Source organism: Xiphophorus maculatus, chromosome 7 (genome assembly GCF_002775205.1).
Source record: "Xiphophorus maculatus strain JP 163 A chromosome 7, X_maculatus-5.0-male, whole genome shotgun sequence".
In the NCBI taxonomy this organism is placed as follows: domain Eukaryota; kingdom Metazoa; phylum Chordata; class Actinopteri; order Cyprinodontiformes; family Poeciliidae; genus Xiphophorus; species Xiphophorus maculatus.
Window position 1 is genome coordinate 2,419,234 of NC_036449.1, and position 21,318 is coordinate 2,440,551.

A 21,318-nucleotide genomic window follows, 5' to 3' on the forward strand; every position below is an offset into this window, starting at 1 on the left:
TGTGAACAGCAGGGTATTAACAAACTAACACCTGGACATGAACAGACTGCACTCGTGTCCCTCTTGTGTTGTCGACGGGAACCAAACTGCCTCACCTCGAGTTCAAGAGAAGCTCCAATCAGATTTTAACTCCCAGTTTTTCTAAAGCTTGATCTGCCGACACCAGTTTGACTGAATCTGGGTTCCCTTTAAGAACTAAAATACACAAAGATTTATGATGAGCATTGAACATATTTTCCTCTTGCCTTCCTGTTGTGATCATGTCGTCTACAAATGAGGAGCAGAGGTAATGGCCAGTCAGAGAGTTGATGTTTTAAACTGGCTGTGATGTCTGGTGTTAGCCATTCACCAGTTAGAATGAAAAGTGAAACCTGAGCACCGTTGCTGTGCTCCACTCAGCCTTCCCGTTACTTACTGACGTCTTGTTCTGTTTCAACATATCCTGTAAAACGTCTCCGCGCCTCTTCTGACTTTAGTTTGAGCTTTCTTCGCTCAGCAAAGGACCCAGTATGGTCGACCTGAACTGTTGACTCGCGGTCACGTGGTTTCAAAACGTTCTTTTTCGCACACACCCTTCAAAGTCCACAAGCCGCACCGAGCCAAGTGAAACCACTGTAGGATGGTGAACACAACGATCATGTCAGAGAGGATTGACTATTACAAGTTCACAAGTTTTGGAAAAAATAATGACTGATGAGCTGCAGTATCTTTATTTCGCATGCTAACGGGGGGAAAAGAAAGATGGGACTTTTACCCATTGTTACATGTTTATGTACTTCCTCAATACCTCGGAAGATCAAATCCATCCAGCTCTCTGCCTGAAAAAGCAGCTTTGGGAAGTTGAGTAGTCAGAGCTACACAACATTGCTGTCCCAGTGCCTTTCTGCATAAATAACCAAAAAATTCTGCTCTGCCTGCACAGTGCAATGAAAAGTTTGCCAGGAGGGTTGTGACAAAGAGGGGTGCACGACAGCAGACTGAGAACAAAATGAAGGTATTATCATCACACAATGGCGACAACGAAAACTATTGGTCCAACCACACAGAACCTTTAAGAACAACCAGAGAGTTCTCCTTATCGACCTGGAAGTGTTTACTTTTAGTGTCTTTACAAATGGGGGGGAAATATGGGACTTTTAAAGTTCTAATGGCCGGTCACAGGTTTGCCTGATGATTCTGGTCACCAGAAGAACTCTTGGTGGATCTCTAGGTCAGAGCAACTTTTTTGTGGTTACTGAAAACACATGCTCTATTATTTTTAAAAGCTGAGTCATTCCCAGTTGATTAAGTGTGAGGACCGCTCTTCTTTCAGTCCTGTTGTGACTCATCTACTTGGAAGGGAGGGAAGGTTTGGATTTTCTCGTGAATTATTGACACAAATTGCAATCAAGACCCTTTGCAGAATGCAAATTACAGTGGACAGAGTGCCTAGAAATGCTTTGCTTCAAGTCTTGAATCCATTTCTCTTGTCTCTAATTGACCATCCTACATAGAGTCCTGCTTACAGATGGTGTGCAAGTCAGAACTTGCACAAACTGATGGGATAAAACCTTTACTTTGCCCAGGGAATCTTCTATTACAACAGCAGCCTAAGATTCTAAATGACTCACAGTGAGAAACACAGCCAAGAAAACAAATTAGGTGCCTAGTTAATCCAAAAGGAATCCTTTGATGTGGTTGTAATTGGGTCACCATGTAGACCAGCGTCAGGACATGTTAATGAATTAATATCTAAGGAGCTGAAATTACTAAACTGAATGCAACAAGGTGTAAATGGTTCCAACATGAGTTGACTTGTCATGTTACAGGAGGTTCCAAAGCATCAGTCAAAACAGTGAGTGGAGGTATTGCTGTTGAAACACGTTTGACAGCAATAACAGCACCATTAGGTTTGGTACGGGGCCCAGTTGGGGTTTGGTATGGGGCCCAGTTGGGGTTTGGTGTGTGGGTTGTCACAGAGGAACCAGTGGGTGTGTTTGGGACACGCGTATCGTCTTCCACTGTGTTGTAAAGAGACAGCCTAGCAACTGGGCTTCATGTCAGTTTAAACTCTTAAATATTTTCAAAGATCATTATTGTGATTTCATTTTAATTCACCGTGCCACTATATTGTGTACCTTAATAGCAGAGATCATGTGTATCTGCATTTCCATTACAAATGAGAGCAAAACTTTGTTTATGTTCTGCTAATGTTGAAAAAACACAATTTTGCAATTGTGGTGTTTCTGTTAAATAAGAAATTAAATTAAAATCACACGTGAATAAACTTGCTCACGTGGTAAGTCATTAAAAATCATGGCAGCAAGAGATGTAAACAGTTAAGATATATTCATAATTCAGCCATGGCCTAGTGCGCATTATCTGTCAGCCAATCAGAAGAGACGTTGATGTCTTATTCAGGCTTTGGAGCGACAAGCTACTTGGGAGCTACTTGGGGGCTAGGCATGTCGCGTTGGGGAAATTGTAGTTGGCCATTTTACAGAAAAGTTATGGATTGAACTCAATATAATGACACAACCTTTTATGAACTGCGATGCTGTGAGAGCTCTGGAGGAGCCAGCTGCACATTGTCCAAAAAAAACAAACTGTCATCCTCCTACCACTTCCTGTTTGTCGTTTTCGCCAGTAGTTACATGCGATTGTTGATCCATGACCACAGCCAAAAACACAACCTCATCCTACTCAAAAAAACGTGAGTTTTTTTCTGAAATTTCCTTGTTTCCATTAAGCCAATTTATTTTTGTAATTTCAATTTGTGCAATTTTCTGGTTAATGGAAACACAGCTGGAGGTTGTCACTGATTTGCTGTTTAAACCTGTTGACAGTTGTTGGTTTGTACTTTTTGGATAGAAGAAAATTAATATGTAGTTAATTAGTTGAATAGATCCAGATTTTATTCATAATTTTTTGGGGAGATAAAAAAGAGCTTTGTTTGCAGTCCTGAATGCAGAGATGACTCAATGTTCAAACAATTATGTTGTCTTTTTCTGTGCTGTCATCTGTAAATGTCTTTCCATTATCACCAGCCTTTTGCATGATAAAGGATGTGGTGTTGTTGCTGAACTTGTACAGCTAGCTGGGTGTTGTTAGCTGTGTTTCCATTACAAATATGCACAAAACCTTGTCGATAATATGCTAATGCTGAAACACATTTAAAGTCACGTGAAAAGTCATTACAAAACACCCAGCACCATCATCCTCCTGCCACTTCCTGTCGTCTTCTTTGACGTTTCTGCCAGTAGTAACGTCCCGCTGTTGATCAAGTGACTTGTGCCAAATGAAAAAAGTGTTCCCATTGCAGTTTTCAAAATACATCTATATGGCCAAAAAACAACCTCATCATAGCTCAATTTCTTTTTTAAATTCCCTTATCTGAATTAAGCAAATGTAATTTCATAATTCCAATTTGCACAATTATATGTTCAATGGAAACACAGCTGTTGTGTGGGAGGGGGCTTGTGAATATTACTTGAGAGTGCCAAATGGATGGCTGTGTGTTTTTATTAAGAGTTGGTCTCCTGGAACAGAAATGTTCTTCCTGCAGGGTCCTTGAAGACATGTCCACATGTTGATGTAACAATAAACGGCTCAGTTCAAACACTTGTTTGTCTTCCGGTTCACATGTTAGAGATATGAGCTTCATTTTCCTCACACTTCATATTTGTGCAGCTCTATTAAAATACACACGGGTTTATGGTTGGAATGTGATAAAAAGTGAAAGATCTTAATTTATTCCATTAAGTCCAAAATTAATTCCACCCCTGGCAGATTTAGTCAAAATTATCTTCACTCGATTGAAATGAGAGGCTGAATTTGAAACCCTGCACACTGCCCTCTTGGTTTAGAGAGACTTGGTCCCAGAGGAGAAAGGCTTTAATCGTCCATCGAGACAACTGTGTGCTGATGAGGAAGAGGAGGAGGAGGAGGAGTGACAGCCAGTTCAGAAAGAGTCGACCGAGGCAGAAAGCGGTTTGGCAGTGGGAAATTTGTTGGAAGTCAATAACTGCAGCACAGAGCAGAATCTGACCTCATTAACACCATCAATAATTTTAATGATCCGTCAGCGCAGAGCTTAGGGGAAGGACACAACACCGACTCCAGACAAAGCTGCTAACAATGTGGAGCATGTAGGATGAGGTTATTATTATTAATCTTCATGCATTTAATTTTTCTCAAAGCTTTTTTAATTGTAATCAATTCTCTCTTTAGTTTCCATTTAGATCATGAGCTCAAACACAAACTGTCTTTTAAATACTGTAGATGATTTAACTAGATCACAGACATCAATGGTTCCTGGAGCCTTTTATTAATAAAACAAAATTAATTTATTGTAAACTACTTTGAGCTATTATTGCCTTTTCCTTTATCAGGATGACCTGTGTTCTTTCTACAGAGGGAGCAAGAAACAATACACACACTCTACTGAATCTTCTTGTGTCCATCCTCCTCTGTGTGTGTGTGAGTTATTGCAATGTTCTGCCAGCTGACATCACACTCCCAGTTTCCTGTCTTGCTTGCTAAAATATATATTTTTTATTTTTCAGTTCCTTTTTTTTTTATTGGAAAACTTCCCTAGGCCTGTTTTCTCCTCACAGCACCTCTCACCCTGCCGAGACGAGGGAGGAGTAAAAATGCCCGGTTAGAATACTAAAGTTTTACATAATAGCAAACAGAGAAATAAGTCAGTAAAAATGTCAATTTTAACAAAATGAAGCACACTTGACTTTTGACTCAAGACTATTAACTCAACTGTATGACAATCTACAACAGATCCAAGGTTATTATGAGTTTAAAAAGGATTTGACAGTCAGTTCAGAATCAAATGCTCAAATACTGAATCATAAATAATTATCATCAGCCCCATTATAGCAGAGGTTTATGTCAGTGTTCTGCCGCAGTGATTGTTCATCAATGCCAAAGCGGAAACGCATCAGCAGTCGCCAGCAAATATCACTGCCTGACAACCTGGAAAGGCTTACAAGGCTATTTCCAAACAACCAGACGTCCATTAATGCGAAAGAGGAAACCGAAACAGGAGTGTGTCCCTGCAAACCAATGTTATCATAGTTAACTAAAACTACCTGAATTAGATGAACGGTCACAAGGAAATAAAACTACATTATAATGAAAAATTCAGAACAATTAACTGTGCTGCAAACTGCAAGTCACCTGCTACTGTCAGTCATGGTAGTGGAAGGATGATTTGGACTGATCTTACAGCTACGTAACCTTGACTTTTCAGTCATTATAGTTAACCATATAATGACTGAGGTCATCTGTCTGATTGCTAAAAACTTTCAGGACCTGCTACAGAGCAGCTAAGGCTTATTGTTTTCACCAAAACCAAAGCAGTCATCTTCTTCTGGTCTCAAATCAGTGAGCAAGTCACCAAACTGCCTAGGTGCTGTAGCCCAAATCATTACCCTTTCACCTCCGTGCTTCATAGTCAGCCTGAGATGATTGGGCTGAATCTTTGTCTTTGCTTCACACTTAGACAATCTGCTGGCCAATTTGTCCAAACAACATGTTTATCACAAAAATCCTGTTCCAGAATCTGGTGCAATAGTCTGTTTTACTAGCTAATTGGATTCAACTGATTCTTACCTGAAACAACCTGGCATATAGAAAAGTCACCAGTGAGACAAGAAAGTGCAGAGAAAGCAGCTTAGGTGTTCAAATTTCACAAAGGAAACAATGCTCCATCTCAGTAAACCTAATGGGGTTTTTCTGTTCATTAGGAATGAAGAGGTAAACACAATTTACCCACAATTATTACAGAGAAATACACAGTATTCTACTTCTTTTTTAACTAATTAATACAAAGTAATAAAAATGCTAACTGAAGTGTTCATTTTTTCTGTTGGTGTTTTTGCAGTTCAGTTCAGATCCAACACAAAGCTCAGCGAACCGTTTAAAGCAGCACTCTAAGCTGCTTTCAGCTCCTGTGCAGGAACAGTAACGTTACTGTCCACCTGATCTGAGGCCCAGTCCCACCCAGCCCACACGGTTCCACACAGGCTGTGTGTTTATTTAAGCCACCAGGAAGCTGTGCTGTTTGAACTGTGCCAGAAGCAGCACTGCTGTGGGGAATGGAAGAGAAGTGAGCTCTGATTGGTCGCTGGGAACCTCTTCAAAAGCTCAGTCTGCCAGCTGCTTGTTGCAGACAGGACTGTGTAATGTGACAGCGATAGGTTCCACTGGTTTTCATTTATGCTGATTGAATTGATTTGTGTGCATGTCCTTGTATTTGATACATTTGTACATTGTAAGGAGGAGCTTTTTCCTAACACATATGTTGTGGGGACCAACTGCTCCTTATAGGTCCCAAACCCTCAACCCCACGAGAAGTAGAGCTGTTTTGGGTCTGGGGTTAAGTTTAGCACTAAGGTGTGAATTGAGTTTAGGGTTAAGCGTGTTCTGGTAAGGTTTAAGGTAAGAGTCGGGGTTAGGCTAAACTGATGAATGGAAGTCAATGAAAAGTTTCTGTGAAGATATAAAGACGTACTATGTGTTGGTACGTGTGTGTTTCAGTAACTTTGAAAGACGCTCCAACATACGGGGTGGCCACTACTGGCAATAATTTTATAGCCCCCACTATTAAGTCATCTGCTGCCCCCTAGTGGCTGTGGTGGGCGCCTAAGGCATAAGTAGGGTCACTAATGTATTGTATGTGGTTGTTCACTGGGAAGCTATAACATTGTTGCTGCTCTCCACTGTGTTTGTGTTTCCTGTCAGGTTGTTACTGTAAATAAGAACATTTATTGTAGGAAAAACATGAGACACTTTAAGGTCAGCCTCACCTCTGGCAGACTGTTCCAGGGCAGCTGTAGCTACAAACCAGCAGCTTGTCACCATCGGTGTGTGAATGGGAATAATTGGATGTAGTGTGAAGCGCCTTGGAGACCTCTGAACCTGATAAAGTTCTAAACAAGTACAGCTGATTTAACATTTACTTGATTGTGATATAAAAAGGAACTATGAGCATGGAAAATACATAATAGTGCCCCCTTAACAAATAATTGGCAAAGCATGATCTCTGCTGGAGAACTGGAGATAGAGCTATCAGTGTAGCCTTTTGGATTGGCTGGATTATGTTAGCTAAACGTCCTCACAACATCACACCTTGCTGGCGTCCAACTTGAAGCTCTGTACTGGTTACCGGTCCACCCATGAGACCATCCATCTGGTCCGTCTTGAGTCATTAGCTGAAGGGTTAACAGAAGACAGTTTTTCAAAGATTTGATGGATGAAATTGTCTTCTGTTGACCCCTCAGCTAATGTCCAATTCAGTAACTGAACAAGACATTACACCAGCATGGAATTTTAGCAGTAGCTAATCCTAAAGCACTAAACCAACTTGGTATTTAGCAACAGCTAATGCTAAAGTACTAAACCAAACCAGTATTTAGCAACAACTAAAGAACATCTTTAATTTATTTCACATCTTTCTGTTGTATTTTTGATATAATGTATCAGTATTCTGATGGACAGTCACTTGGTCTTTTTGATAAACATCATCTTTAGTTAGCTGAACTTTTTGCACTTCTTTTAGATACAATCTTTTGTATGTCTTGAGTCCTGCAAGTGGGAAATAGTAGTAGTAATAGTAATAAACAAAGAACGTTTGTTTCATAGTATTGTTAATTTAGAAAAACCAATAAGACTAATTCTTCATTCCATCAGATGAGGTAACCATCAGTATAAATATAGCAACAGAGTGACATCAGTGAAGAGGAGCAGCGGGAAAGTCGTAGGTTTGGTTCTGAGGGCCGGCCGATGGATCAAAAGCAACATATTGTAACTGGAATCCAGCAGCTGTTACTGAAGCATCAGAGAGGAACTTCAGGGTCATCACGTTTCCTGAAACACAGCAGAAACCGGTTTGATCAACGCTTTGAAACTTCTGCCAGTCAAATCTACACTTAGCAATAAAATGGAACTTAGTGTTTCTAATTTGCGTTGGGGGACCTGCAATGATTGTTTGTCTACAGTATGTCTTCTCCTGTGATACATTGGCGGCCATCTTGTCCGTGGGAAATTTCTGAGGTTGAAAAGTCAAAAATTTGCTAGAAGAAAACTAAACTTTGAGATTAATCTCAGAAATTTTCCAGAAAAATAACTTGGAAATCAAGGTTTTTCTATAAAGTTTCTGATATAATTTTTTTTTTTAAATCAGAATAATTTAGACTTTTACAACTCAAGAAAATTTCTGAGATTTTTTGGCGGAAATTTACCTTGTTATTTTTTGTATCCATAATGGCCCTAATCGTAGAGATTTTAATGTCAAAGGAAGGTAGGTGATTTTTCCTGCTTCTACAACTCTAGAGGGAATCCTAGAGCAAAGAACAAACCTGCAAGACTGATGATCCAGTGTGGTGCATGTTGTGCCATATGAGGGAAATAAAAAAAGGGTTTTTGAAAAATTATTAAAATTGTAATATTAAACAAACAACTTAGCATGTGTGTTGAGTTCTAATATCCACCCAACATTTTAATCAAATAGAAAGACTACATTTAAATACTGTTAGGTTATCAGTCATTAAAATTCTATTTCTATCTATCTATCTATCTATCTATCTATCTATCTATCTATCTATCTATCTATCTATCTATCTATCTATCTATCTATCTATCTATCTATCTATCTATCTATCTATCTATCTATCTATCTATCTATCTATCTATCTATCTATCTATCTATCTATCTATCTATCTATCTATCTATCTATCTATCTATCTATCTATCTATCTATCTATCTATAATATAAATATATATATGTAATTTTTTTAAAGATTCCTTTTTGGCAGAATTTCTTTTTGTTTTCCCTTTTAGTCTACTTTAGGTCTGTATACATACCTTTGTAAATCTGTTTGCTAATAAGTATTTAGATTTTTTTCCCCTCTTTTTTGTATTTTATTTCATTATATATTTTATTTCACACCATAAAAACTCTGATAATCCCAGTTTAGGCCAGTTTACTCTTGCAAAAAAAAAAAAAAAAAAAAAAAAGATTCATCCATAAACAGACAAAAAAGTAACTATGGGTGATTTGCTGCTGCTGGCTAATTTTATAACCACATTTCTACACATGAGGCTAAATAGATGCAGATGATAAAACGGTGACAAAAAGGGAAAAAGAAATCACACCATGAAGAAAACTTAAACAGGTTCTCTGCAACCTTTCTTCTCAATTGAAAGTCTTTCAATTGAGAAGAATTCGGCTATAAGTGTCACAATTTCTTTCATTTAATGAGAAAAACATGATTTGAATGAACCAGCAGTCACACAAACACTTCAGTTTAACCAGAGTTCAAACTGTTTCCTGTCATGTATAAATGATGGCAGCTCACCTCTGCTGATGATGTCACCTGGTAAATTGTCACCACAGAATCTGGAGAAAGGTATAAGAAAAATTATAAAAGTAAAGACAGGAATGCCACTGTAGGACAGGAATTTATGTTTTTTACATGTAATATCTGAATATTGTGGCAAGCATTTGTGTTCAGTAAAACTACCTTTCACTGGCAGATCATTTCACTTGTAACACGACATTTTCCCTTGTTAGAAGTGAAAAAATCTGCCAGTGGCACTAGTACTTTGAATGAATATTATTGACTTAAAATAAGGTCCCATATCTTGCTGAAAAGTTATGTGTAAGTTAGTTTGGTCTTATTTCAACTGTATTACAATGTTTGCACCATAGACCAAAAATACTGGGATTTTGCAGTGTGATGTTTTTTCCCTGTTTCCACACAGGTTAACTGCTGACACTCACCTCCCAGCAAAGCCGGACACATCGTCGTAGCTGTCGTACACCTCCAGGTAATCTGCCAGGCAGGACGTGTCTTCCTCCACGTCCAGCTCCAGGAAGTGGAGGCGAATCCTTTGACCCAGGCGCACTCGGATGTGCCAGTAGCAGATCAACTCGTCCTGGTATTCGTCAGGGAAACCGGGCGACTGGATGATCTTCTGCTGCTCAGTCAGAATGCCGCCACACTCCTTGGCTGTTGGGAACATGGGAGACACGATGAAACTACTGAAGACTAGTATCTTTAGCAGTTTCGCTGCAAAGAGGATCTTTTGTTACGTAGTTTTTTCTTGAGAAAGTTTATCACTTTGCCTGTGTTAAACTTGTACACACTTGTGTTGGGACTGTTTCTTTGGAATATAGAGAAATATTCTCGGTTACTGAGAAATGATTGCTTCCTGGAGGCGTGGACTCCTGGTTTAAGTTTAAAACATTATCTAACAATTGTTAATGTTTGCCCTTGACGTATGTAGTGCGCTCCTTAGATGCTATGAATTAAGCTTACCAGATGTTATCTGCGCTGTAAACAACCATTCTCCATTGCAAAGAGAGAAGTTAATTCAACATATGGAAGTATGGTCAACACATACCAGGCTTTGTTCACTTTCATTGCTGCCTTTGCTAAAACGACAGACAGACTACAATTCAAAATTAGAGCAGAAAATTGACATCATTGTTCACAACTTTGTCTGTTCACTGATTGGCCTGGTTCAATTTCTACTGGATGAATCCAAGTGAATGAGAGAAAGCCCAGACTGTCTGTGAAGTGAGATTTGAATTGAGGTCAGGAAATGCACTTCAGGTGAGAATCAGAGCTGCAATAGTTGAGTTTCACCACTAGAGAGCGCCTTTGACTTAGCAGAATGAATGCAGTTCTAGTGCGGTAGGGTCAAGGAAGTTTTATTCAGCTGTTTATTTATTTTTCACTTAGTTTTACTGAGACATGATGTCATTTCCACATTTTGAATAGCCTTAAAAAGTTAAGCCTCTGTAAGAAATTATTCCAATAATCTACAAGATTTGGGAAATAAAAAAAAGAGTCTCATATCAGATTTTTGATGTGTTTTTCTTCAGTCTTGATTAAACCAAAAGTATTTTTGCTCATTTTTCAAACTTCTTTACCTTTAAAAGTGATAAAAACTCTAAACAGCCCAGAGGCCGCATCTGGACAGAAGGAGCTGACAGAAGGGCCAGACTCTGTTGAGACAAACTCTGGACTTTTCTGAAAAGCAACAAAAGCTTCACTCTGAGGGGCGTGCTGTGGTGGCGCTGGGGGTCAGCATGCCCCACGCTTGGAGGCCTTAGTCCTCGACACGGACGTCGCGCGTTCGACTCCCGGTCCCGACGACCTTTACCTCATGTCTTCCCCCCTCTCCTCACCCTCCTTCCTGTCTGCCTACTGTGGAAAAAATACAAGCCACTAGTGCCGCAAAAACTCTTCGGAGAAAAAAAAAAAAGCTTAAATCTGTAACTAGATTGCAATTTCAGTGACGTTTTTTTAAGTTTGAAAGCTTTCAGCAAAATGTAGAAAAAGATCAGAGCAACACAGAAAAGCTCAAGACCTGAGCAGCAGTGATTTCCAAGTAGGGCCTTCAGTCAGCAGGTAAAGTGTAAAAATGTGAGTAAAAGCTACATTTTCACCCTTTTTTAACTATTTTTAAAAAAAATTTTGCCACTAACTTCCTGTGTAATGAGTTTAACTACAGTTATTTTTAATGTAGACTTCTCTTTTTATATTTGAGAAGAGTTTTTAAGAACATTTAATTAGTAATTTGTGGTTATCTGTTTTATGTGAACTGTAAATATCACGTGACACAGAAATCCATTTTATTTCATCAACAGCCTTTATTCTGAGCAGGATGGTAGGCACGTCTCCATGACAACAACTACGTGAAAGCTGGTTATGGAAAGACTTGCCGGGAAAAGTTTTTTATGTTCTGCACAAACATGCATACATTTTTTTAATAACTAACTATTTTATCCCTTATATAGTTTTACATTTATTTAGAGAAATGTGTTTATGTGAGTGAAATTCACAAAAAGAATCATCTGAATTAAGTAAAATTAACATTTATTGGAAAATTGCGAAATATGAATGTTCTTGCTGAACATAATGATTCTATAAATATATTTTTGAATATCAAATATAAATATCAAATACCCATGTGCACGTGTTGTGTGCATTAATAGCACATTTAGTGCTATTTGCAATATAGAGCAAAGAAAGAAAATCAAAATGTAACAGGTGAGAAAATAAAGTGTATATGAGGTGCTATGGAAGAATTCAAAATCCTTTGCTGCACCATTAAATAAATATAACCACACCAGAAATTATTCCCTGTGGGTATTAACAATGATTATCTCTCTCTGGAGTGTGTCACTGGTTCCTAGTTCATCCTCCAAGTGTCACCAATCAGCCAACAACTATAAAAACTTCTATTGTTGTGGACTTAGCTTTGGAAACTTCCACACTCAGTAAAGCATAGTTAGAGCCCAACTCGTGTGAAAAAGAGCCAACTCTGCTGCACATCAGCAGCAGCTATCGTTGCAAACCAAAGGAAAAGCGATTTTTTGCTGTCGGCCATGTTGGTAGGATCACTGGTTTCAGGTTTGTTTCATCGTGTCAGGGGATTGATGGCTGCATTGTCAGTGATCGGTCCATGAAAAATTTTTTTTATATCGATTGTGTGAATATAAACCTGAACTGAGATTTTGAGAATTTGCTACAAGAGCTTATTGAATCTGACTGGGTGAATACAAGCTTCTGTAAGCACCGACGGTTTGGCTTGCGTCCTGTTTGTGGGTGTGGAGACTTTAAAAATGATTATGTGTGACTTCCAGTCAGAACTTGCTCAGCTGCCGCTCTAGCAGTTTATCCAGCTGCATTTTTTCCTCCTTTGCTGGTTTACTCTTGGTCTGAACCACCATAACTCATCGGTGGGAGTCAGTTTGTGGTTTTGAGTCAGAATGTTCTTCTTCATGTTGTCTTTATCACTTCTTTTACGTCTGACTTGCGTCCAGAGTGATGACAGCTTCCTGTGGTGACTCTGTTTATGACGTAGGAGTTTCCATCACTGAGACTCTGAAGTTGCTCAGCTAGTAAAAGCATTAACGTTAATAAATCTCCCCCATTCATCTTTAAACATGTTGTATGTAACTTTTATATGAAGAAATTAAAGATTTTTTACATAAAACTGTCAGTATGTTGTGACAGTATGAGTCTGATAGATCAAGATCAAAATCAAGATCCTCTGGCATCTCCCAGCACAAACCGCAGAAACACACTGCCCTGTCAGAAACAACCAATCAGAGCCAGGAGGAGCACTGTCAATTAAGCTTGTGTATGCGCTGCTCACACCCTTGCTCTCTGATACTCTGCAGCTTACAGAACCTGCCATGAATCCTCGTGTTAGCTAGCATAGCCACCAGGTTTACTGGAATGGTAAGCCGTTCCTCCGCCATTATCACACTGAGTTTCCTATTCAGTTTAATCAGTAAAATTCAGTTTTAACCCAAATAGAAATATTTTTTTAACAGATATCATTCAGCTAAAATACAATTAAGAATCTATGGCACTACTTTAAAATTAATGTTGACAGATGGTCTTCCGCAAAATAGAGTGTACATGAGCAGGATTGACAGTGCTAAGCTCTGATTGGTTGATTTTGGTCTGGAGCTGTGAATTTCTTCAGACAGCAATAGCAGCTCAGGGTGAGGGTGGAGGTGGAGGAGATCGATGTTTTCACAGATGATCTGTCTCATATTATAATGTCACGCCATGGTGACTGTTTTGAAAAATATGTAAAAAAATATATACACTGCTCAAAAAAATAAAGGGAACACTTAAACAGGTGTTTAACACTTAAAGTGTTCCCTTTATTTTTTTGAGCAGTATATATCATTTTTTATAAAAGTTACATACTGCAGCTTTAAAGCAGATTTATGATCAAATGCAATCCATGTCAAAATTAGCTTCATGTAAAAGAGAGACACCATGTTTCTTTTTCCTCAAGATAAACGTTTATGGCCTCAGCATGCAGGATGCCTTCCTGGAACATTTGTGCTTTAGGTTATTAAGATGTTGTTCTAATGAGTAGATCATTAGAACAACACTTATTTATTCCTGCAGTGCAGCAACAACACAAATGGGCTGTTGACCTTTATGAAACCATCGTGTTGTGCTCAGCTTGTCCTGATAGCCCCACCCATCTCTTCACCTTCTACACTGTAATGATGAAGCTTGAGGAAATAATGGAGTTGTTTTTTTTTCCTTTACAAAGTCTGAAAGTTTGTGTTGTGCAATCGTCAGCCATGCTGAGTCAGAACTTTGTAGATGCACTTTTCATAGCAGTTACAGCTGCAGATGTTTTGGGTTTATGTTTCCTACACCTTCACACACTTAGTACTAAATAATTTGACCTTTTGTGTAAAATAGCTCAAGTTATTTTAGATCTAATGTGAGGAGAAAAACCTTCACTTCATCTTAAACACAGCGGTGGTAGCGTCATGCTGTGGGGCGGGTTTTCTTTAGTACTGACAATGAAGCTAGTTAAAATGAAGATGGATGGAGTTAAAATACAGAGGAGAGAGGCATGTGGGGTTCAGTTATGTGAGAGTGATGCAGCAAAGGATTATGGGTGTTTGACTAAAGCAGAGAATCAACTGAAGGTGGTGTGGTCGCTTTTAAACCATGTCGTATGTGGATGAAATTATAGATGATGCAATAGATATAAATATCGATCATCGGCTATAGCAGCAGTATTAAAATCTTCATGTCGATATCGATCCAAGTCTTCATACAGGTACATTCCTGGTGGAAGTCTCAAAACATTTCTGTTTCCAGATTGACTTTGTTTCAGTAATTTTGATGCTCTGATTCTTTCAAACATCTCTTTTTAAATGCTGTTTAAAAATGCATAACTTTGAAAAGCCATCAACATGTGTGTGTTCTCCTTTCAAACTTCAGCATCACACTCATGAATAACTTTGGCTTCAAAAGATTTAAAATCCCCGTTAGAGCCTAGCACTGGGTTTTAAAAATACACGTAGTTAAAAAAAACTGCTACGGTAAAAAAAAAAAAAGTCTCCTTTCAGCAATGTTAAAATTATGATTAAAGTAAAGCATTTACTCACAGTTTGGGTTGTAGCAGTAAACATCCCATTTCTCACTCTTGTTCAGCCTGTATCCATAGTCAACGATGCCGACTCTTCCAAAGCCGCAGTTGGCCCCGGCCTTGACGATGGGGTAGCCGACACGTCCTCTGTCAAACCAGCCGGCGGCACACACATGGAAACCTGCAAGTGAGAAGAAACGCCATGTTCTGTTCAACAGCACCACTGGTCACACACTCAGAGCTGACCATCCAGAACTTTCTTTCAGAATCTCCAGCAACACTGCCTGGTTTGAATAGTTTGTGAAAGTCTTTTAGAAAGCACCTGAAGATTTATTTGTTCTTCTTCATGGAGACTCCAGGGGTTTAGATCACAATCAGTGGTCAGCTATAAAACTGACCTCCTGCAAGGTTGCCTTGGAAACCTTGAACTGTAGCCACTGAGAAGCAGGCAACCAGAGGATTTGACCCGCACTCTGAAAAGCTGCTGGTTTCTGCTAACCCAGCTCTGTGTCACAGCCAGGATTTGAACCTCAGACCCTTTTTGCTGTAAGAAAACCTAAAATAGATCTTTTTTTTGTCTTCTGTATATTCCATTTCTCTTATACACATTTATTATATACCACAACTCTTACCAGTATCACACAGTCACATAGCTCTTGCTTCATCATAGGAACATGTGTAGCTTTAAGTAAATAACGTTCCAGCATCACCTTCGATCAAATGAGGCAACACTTTTATTGTCACTGGTGAAGGTTCAACTCCATCTAACATAAAGTCATATTCAATCAATTAGAATACACACCAGATTAAAGGTTTTCTTTAAAAATAATAACCTCTAAGCCTGTATTAAACAAAGTTTTCATTAATCCCATATTTGTGTTTTTATAAGTAGTTTTTGATTGGTGTGATGTAATATTAAAATTTTAAATAGTTTTCCCTAAATGTAAGCTGAAAATCAACATAATCAACAGAAGCAACACAAACATAATCTATATAATGTCTCATTTAGTCAAAATGTTCCAGAAATAAATTGACTTTTTGACAGTGTGAATTTTACACCTTTCATCCCAACATACACACACCATTGAAAGTGCACCATGGAGGTACATGGTGTTTCATACAGAATGATTGATTTCGTCATGTCTGAACCCATATGTGATATCAATATGAGGGCATTGAGTGACTTGCAGCATTCATATTACTATATTATGTTTAGAAAATAAAAATCAGAAGCTGCAGTTCAGACCTTTGCAGGAATCAGATAAATAAACCACAAACTTCTGGTGCATTTCTTGTTAAAACTCTCCACCTTTGACCCAGTACAGCAACCCATGTATTTGGATTAAGAAGTTTAACCCAGCAATTTCTAGAGTGAACCTAAGACCATCTTAACAGGATTTTATGGTTTGTTTGAGATCTTTCAATATCAGCCTTGGCTCAGGACTCTGTTGCACTCTTGGAAAGACACTGCTTCCCATTAACCTTTAACCTCCTCCTTCGAGCTAAAAGCATTCCAGCAGTTAAGGGTCGTCTTGCATCACTACTGTTCCTCCATCTGATGCCTTTTAAAGAGCAAGGAGAGAATACACACCACCAGGGGAAATCAGGGGCGGAGGAAATCAGTGTTGTTTTTACAGCAGAGGAGCCTGGTTTGCTTTAAAAGACATTGAAATGCAGGCGCTGATCTGTGAATTTGCGTTGTGATTATGAGTGAAAAGCTACAGACCTATTTGTCGCGCTGCCTCCAGTTGATCGTAGGTGGCCAACGTCCCTCCCTCGTATTTGCAGACAGCCTTGGCCTCTTTGTACGTCAGCTGATACCTCCCTTTGCGTGACTCCCGATGATAAACCCCAGCTGCTTGTTCTGTCAGAGAGAAACACGACCTCTGTCTGGGCTTTTACATTAATTATGTTAAAAAAAAATTTTTAAAAAGCCCTGTTGATGAGTCTGAACCAAACCAGTTAGTACAATAAAACACATACAAGAACTCATTTTCCAAAGAGTCATTCTCATGAAGTGAAGTGTGTGGGAAAGTCAGCAGTGTTTAGAGAATTTCTTTTTTCCTGAAGAAAAAAAACTACTTTGATTGATGTAATAGTTGTGAAAGAAGGTTTCAGCTGGGAAGTTCCTTTGCTGGGGAATCTGAGAGGTACGAGGTGAAGTCATTTCCATGTATTTACAGGCCTCATGCAGCACAGCCAGGCTATAACACACTGATTGGCACAAACTGCTGGACACTTTCATGCTCCATTAAAGCCTCACAATCAGCCTTTAAATGAGAATAGCTGTAGCTGTGTTCACAAAAGCAGAACATTTCAACAAAAACATGAAAATAACTGTAAAAAATAAAATAAAAGAGCAATTCACAAGAGTAATATCACTGATGGCGAGATTTGTCTGATCGGTTTAATTAAATTCTCTACCTCATCACTGAAGTTGAATAATTTCCAGGCTACTCTGTGAAACAGATATTAGATGTCATTGTCAGGAATCAGGATGTGTTAGTTATATTTACCCAGCCATATTGAGTTATGAAATATTCCATTTCTGAAGCCCCACGACTGTGCCTCTTTCAGCAGTAAGACGAGAGTCCAGAGTAGAGCCCAGACGTGCATCCTGTGGCTGACGGTGTGCAGCTGCTCTGTGCAGATGTTCTCTGTCGTTCTGTCCCCTGCTGCTCTGCAGCCGCTGCCTTTTATACACATTCCTGCCTCCCAGGGGAGGTGGCAAATATCCAGCACAGTGAAATAATTAAACCCAGCCAGGGTTCTTTATAGCTACCCTGTTTGGATATTGATTTATTTAATTATTTTATTTTATTTGACCTACATAAAGATTAGCGCTTTTACTTATGTTTTAGGGAAAGTGCTGTGAGGGGGTTACACGAGGTAATCCTCAAACTCCTAAAGTGTGGCACATTTAAAATAACTTCTCCTGCTGTTGCAAATGAAACTGAAACCTGTCCGACCTCAAATCATCTCATTGTGTTTGTAAATAATGTGCACAGAGAACCTTTTTTACATGAAATGTTTTCACATATTTGCATAGACACTATGTCTTCAGGATATCATGAACAATTAAAAAAATTAAACAACCAAAAATCTGAATTGATTAACATGTGATGGTCACTAATACATTTGGCTTATCAGCGCAAAAAATTGTGACAGCTTGTAATGAATACGTTAATATGTTGTTTTCTATTAATATGTCTAATTTTTGTACAGGATGGAGCCAAATCATTCCGGTCGGTGGTTCCTTTAAGCTGTATTATTCTGCTTGCATCTTTTGTTGTTCTCCTCATTATTTTCTGTGGTAGAATAACTAATGATTAGTATTTCCAATGAAGAGATTCAGGCATAGACATAAGCTAAATTGACAAAAAACCCTGAATGTTTTTAGTTTGTTCAGAGGGAATAATGAAAGACCATAGACTAAGCCAGGTGGAACACAGGACTATGAAGCTGGAGACCCTTCCATTGTTAATGTAGAGTGGTAACTGACTGGCTGGACTTGAGAAAAACTACAAATTTTTATTTATTTATTTTTATGTTAAAAAATAAGTTATGACTTTTGCATAACCAACCTCATTCCTGTTTGCAGACTCCTTGTTGTTGGTTATGAGCACTCAGTTTGTCATCCACAAGCTTGGTGGAAGGCAGGGCAGTAGAATGTGTAGAGTAGGGGACTGAGCACACAGCTTTGAGGAACCCCTGTGTTGATGCACATGGTGATGGAGGTATATGCTCTCTAACAGGTTTTCCTGCAGGACTTCCCTGTATTTAACTCCATCAATTTTCCCATCATCTCTGACAGTCTTCTTGTTTCTTCTGAAGAAATGCATCCTGACAGCTTGATGCTGCCACCACCGTGTTTCACCACATGGATGCTGTGGTCTTGTTGATTGACGTTGCAGAAGGCGACATGTGGTTGCCACCACACTTCAGGTTCTTCTGCAAAGGCCAAAATCTTCAAGGGACCAGGGGATGATGTGGGAGTTTTTCCAAGCTACATTTGTTGTGCTGCCTGTTTCCATTAAATGTGTAAATCCAGGGATGCACAATATTATGGGAATCGGCCGATATTAGCTGTAAAATGTAATATTGTACATCGGCCATTCCATCAAAATAACTTGATATAAAAGCTGTTTTTTTTCTGACAATCCAGTGAAAACGATGCCTGCACACAGCATGTCAAATTTGCGCTGTTTGAGTGTTGCCACTGTCTTTGAGAGAGCAAATGTCATGAATAAATTTGACATTAAACATGATAAGTTGAAAGTGTTACATCAGCTTCCTTTTTAGCATTTGCATTTGGTAGCAGGCTATATTGACAAAGATAATGCAGTATTTTAATTCCACAGTAGAGAAAGCCACACAGTTTCAGTAAGTAGGTGTAGGAAAAAAATATCGGTATTGGTATCGGTTATCAGCCAAATGAGTTTTAGTATATTGGCATATTGGATATCGACCAAAAATCCAATATCGTGCATCCTTAGTTAAATGCGATGCTAATCTTTTACTCTGAACAACAAAGTATTGATTGTAGCATGCAGAATGACTAATAGGACAGAGAAAATCAACATGTTGTTTATCACAAGAGGCTCCAAATTTGGGGGCGATAGCAATGATTCCAAGAAACTCCAGGGAAATTGTGTTTCAGCAAAGAACAGTGGCAGATGTGGTTCAGCCCCCCTGCACAGTTTGTCAGTTTAACGGACCATCGGGGAGCCCAGCATGTAACTCTGAACGTGAATAACTCCAGATGGTCTATGTCTCCTACATCCCCAGTTCCAAGGTAAATATACTGAGAAAGAACAGGCACCAAGCTTTTATGGTGGTTAGAAACAAAAATGTCTTCATCCTTTATTTGCATCATTATTACAACATTTTGAGATTTTTTTTATCTCTAACTATAACTTTTTTTTCTCTATTGAACAATAACTAAAAAGCAACAAAAAACAATAGAGCAAAGGTTATAAAAGAATTTGCTTTAAAAGAAAATCCATCCATTTGCAAATTATTATTTTATTGTAGGAAAACATTATTTATTTATTTTTGCTATTACTGCAAAAATTTTAGACATGAAGCACTTTCAGGTTTAAAGTGAACCGATGGAACTAAAAAGCTGCATGTCAGCTGTCACATGTGATATTTCTCTATGGGAGAGCACAGACAGACATGCAGATGGCTGGGTGGTAAACGGTTCTGAATTGGTTCCAGATTGGAGGGGAAATGATCTGGGCTTTCTTAACTCTCTGAGACCTCACCCAAAGAAACCCACGCATGGAAAGTCCGTCTCAGACGCCGTCATTATGACATACTGGATATTAAAAGTCCTTTTAAATGGAGGATTCATCATCGTTTCCATGTGTCCAATAAGAAAATGAGGGCTGTGCTGGGAGATTTTACTACACGGCAACTTCTACTTTTTATGTTATATTATGTGCCTATGAACTCGAACCAAATGAACCTGCTTGGGATACACACGAAAGGTTGGATGTTGTTTTCCTGCAGCAGAATGTGAGCCAGACCGTCTCTCCCTTGTTTTGCATCCCTTATCCTTTGTATAAAACCCATGTGTTGACTCTGCCTCGGAGCTGCTTCATTATTTACTGTTTTATAAACTCTCTGTATTGTGCACAAAATACAGATAAACCTGATTGAGTGATTTTTAAAGCTTGCACAAAAAAAAGAATCAGTCATATACTGACATCATATCTGTCCTGAGGTTAATAAATGTTGTGGAAAGGTTAAAGTTGAGCCCAAATATTTCTTGAAAAAGAATCAAAATGTTGGCAGAGCCTGTTTTAATTGTTTAAATCAACCTGAGAAAATGCATCCAGTAAAATATAGAGAGATGTTGTTTTTTTGTATAAGCATTTATTTCTTCTAAGTTGGATCTAAATCAAGTTTATTTTTATAGCAAATTTTAGAAACTAGGCAAATAAAAAGTCATAAAAGCAACAATGACCAACTGAGAAACCAGTAACAAACATTATATTTTACATTTTGAGGTCCATCATCCAAATCATCAACACACAACATGTATTTGATGTTTGATGATTAAAACCCAAAATTCTGAGATATACCCAACAAGATTTTAATAGAGAACTGTGGACCAGAATGCATGTCCTGAACATTAAATGAACTCAGATCTGGCTGGGACTCCTTTTGTGTGAATTACTGCGTCAGTGCAGCGTGGCATGGAGACCATCAGCCTGCGGTTTTGCTCAGGAAGCCCAGGTTGATTTGGTAGCAGCCTTCAGTTTTCCTACTGGCTAACCGGTGAAACCGTGATCATCTCAGCAGGTATTGGTTTCTATTGCTGGATAGAACGGTTCAGAGTTTTGCTGGAAAATGCAACCAGCATCTCCATAAGCAGAATGCCAGCAAAA

The 21,318-nt window shown here is 38.7% G+C and overlaps 1 protein-coding gene across 1 annotated transcript; it reads right to left on the minus strand.

Moving 5' to 3' along the window:
• Positions 1 to 7,416: 7,416 nt before the first annotated feature.
• tnfaip6 (TNF alpha induced protein 6) lies at positions 7,417 to 17,589 on the minus strand. Its single transcript, XM_023336472.1, has 6 exons — positions 17,440 to 17,589; positions 16,650 to 16,787; positions 14,943 to 15,104; positions 9,777 to 10,005; positions 9,352 to 9,392; positions 7,417 to 7,860 (listed from the first exon to the last, which is right to left on the minus strand). The coding sequence occupies exons 1-6, from the start codon at positions 17,537 to 17,539 to the stop codon at positions 7,724 to 7,726; spliced, it is 807 nt and encodes a 268-aa protein (XP_023192240.1). The 5' UTR covers positions 17,540 to 17,589; the 3' UTR covers positions 7,417 to 7,723.
• Positions 17,590 to 21,318: the final 3,729 nt, after the last annotated feature.

What these genes read in the sequence shown, in the direction of transcription:
- tnfaip6 (XM_023336472.1), bottom strand. Translation starts at nt 17,539, where the DNA reads ATGCACGTCTGGGCTCTACTCTGGACTCTCGTCTTACTGCTGAAAGAG. An exon ending in TCATAACTCAATATGGCTGG is followed by an intron (nt 16,788 to 17,439) that starts GTAAATATAACT and finishes TCTCTCTGACAG; the next exon opens with AACAAGCAGCTGGGGTTTAT. An exon ending in GGAGGCAGCGCGACAAATAG is followed by an intron (nt 15,105 to 16,649) that starts GTCTGTAGCTTT and finishes TCTCACTTGCAG; the next exon opens with GTTTCCATGTGTGTGCCGCC.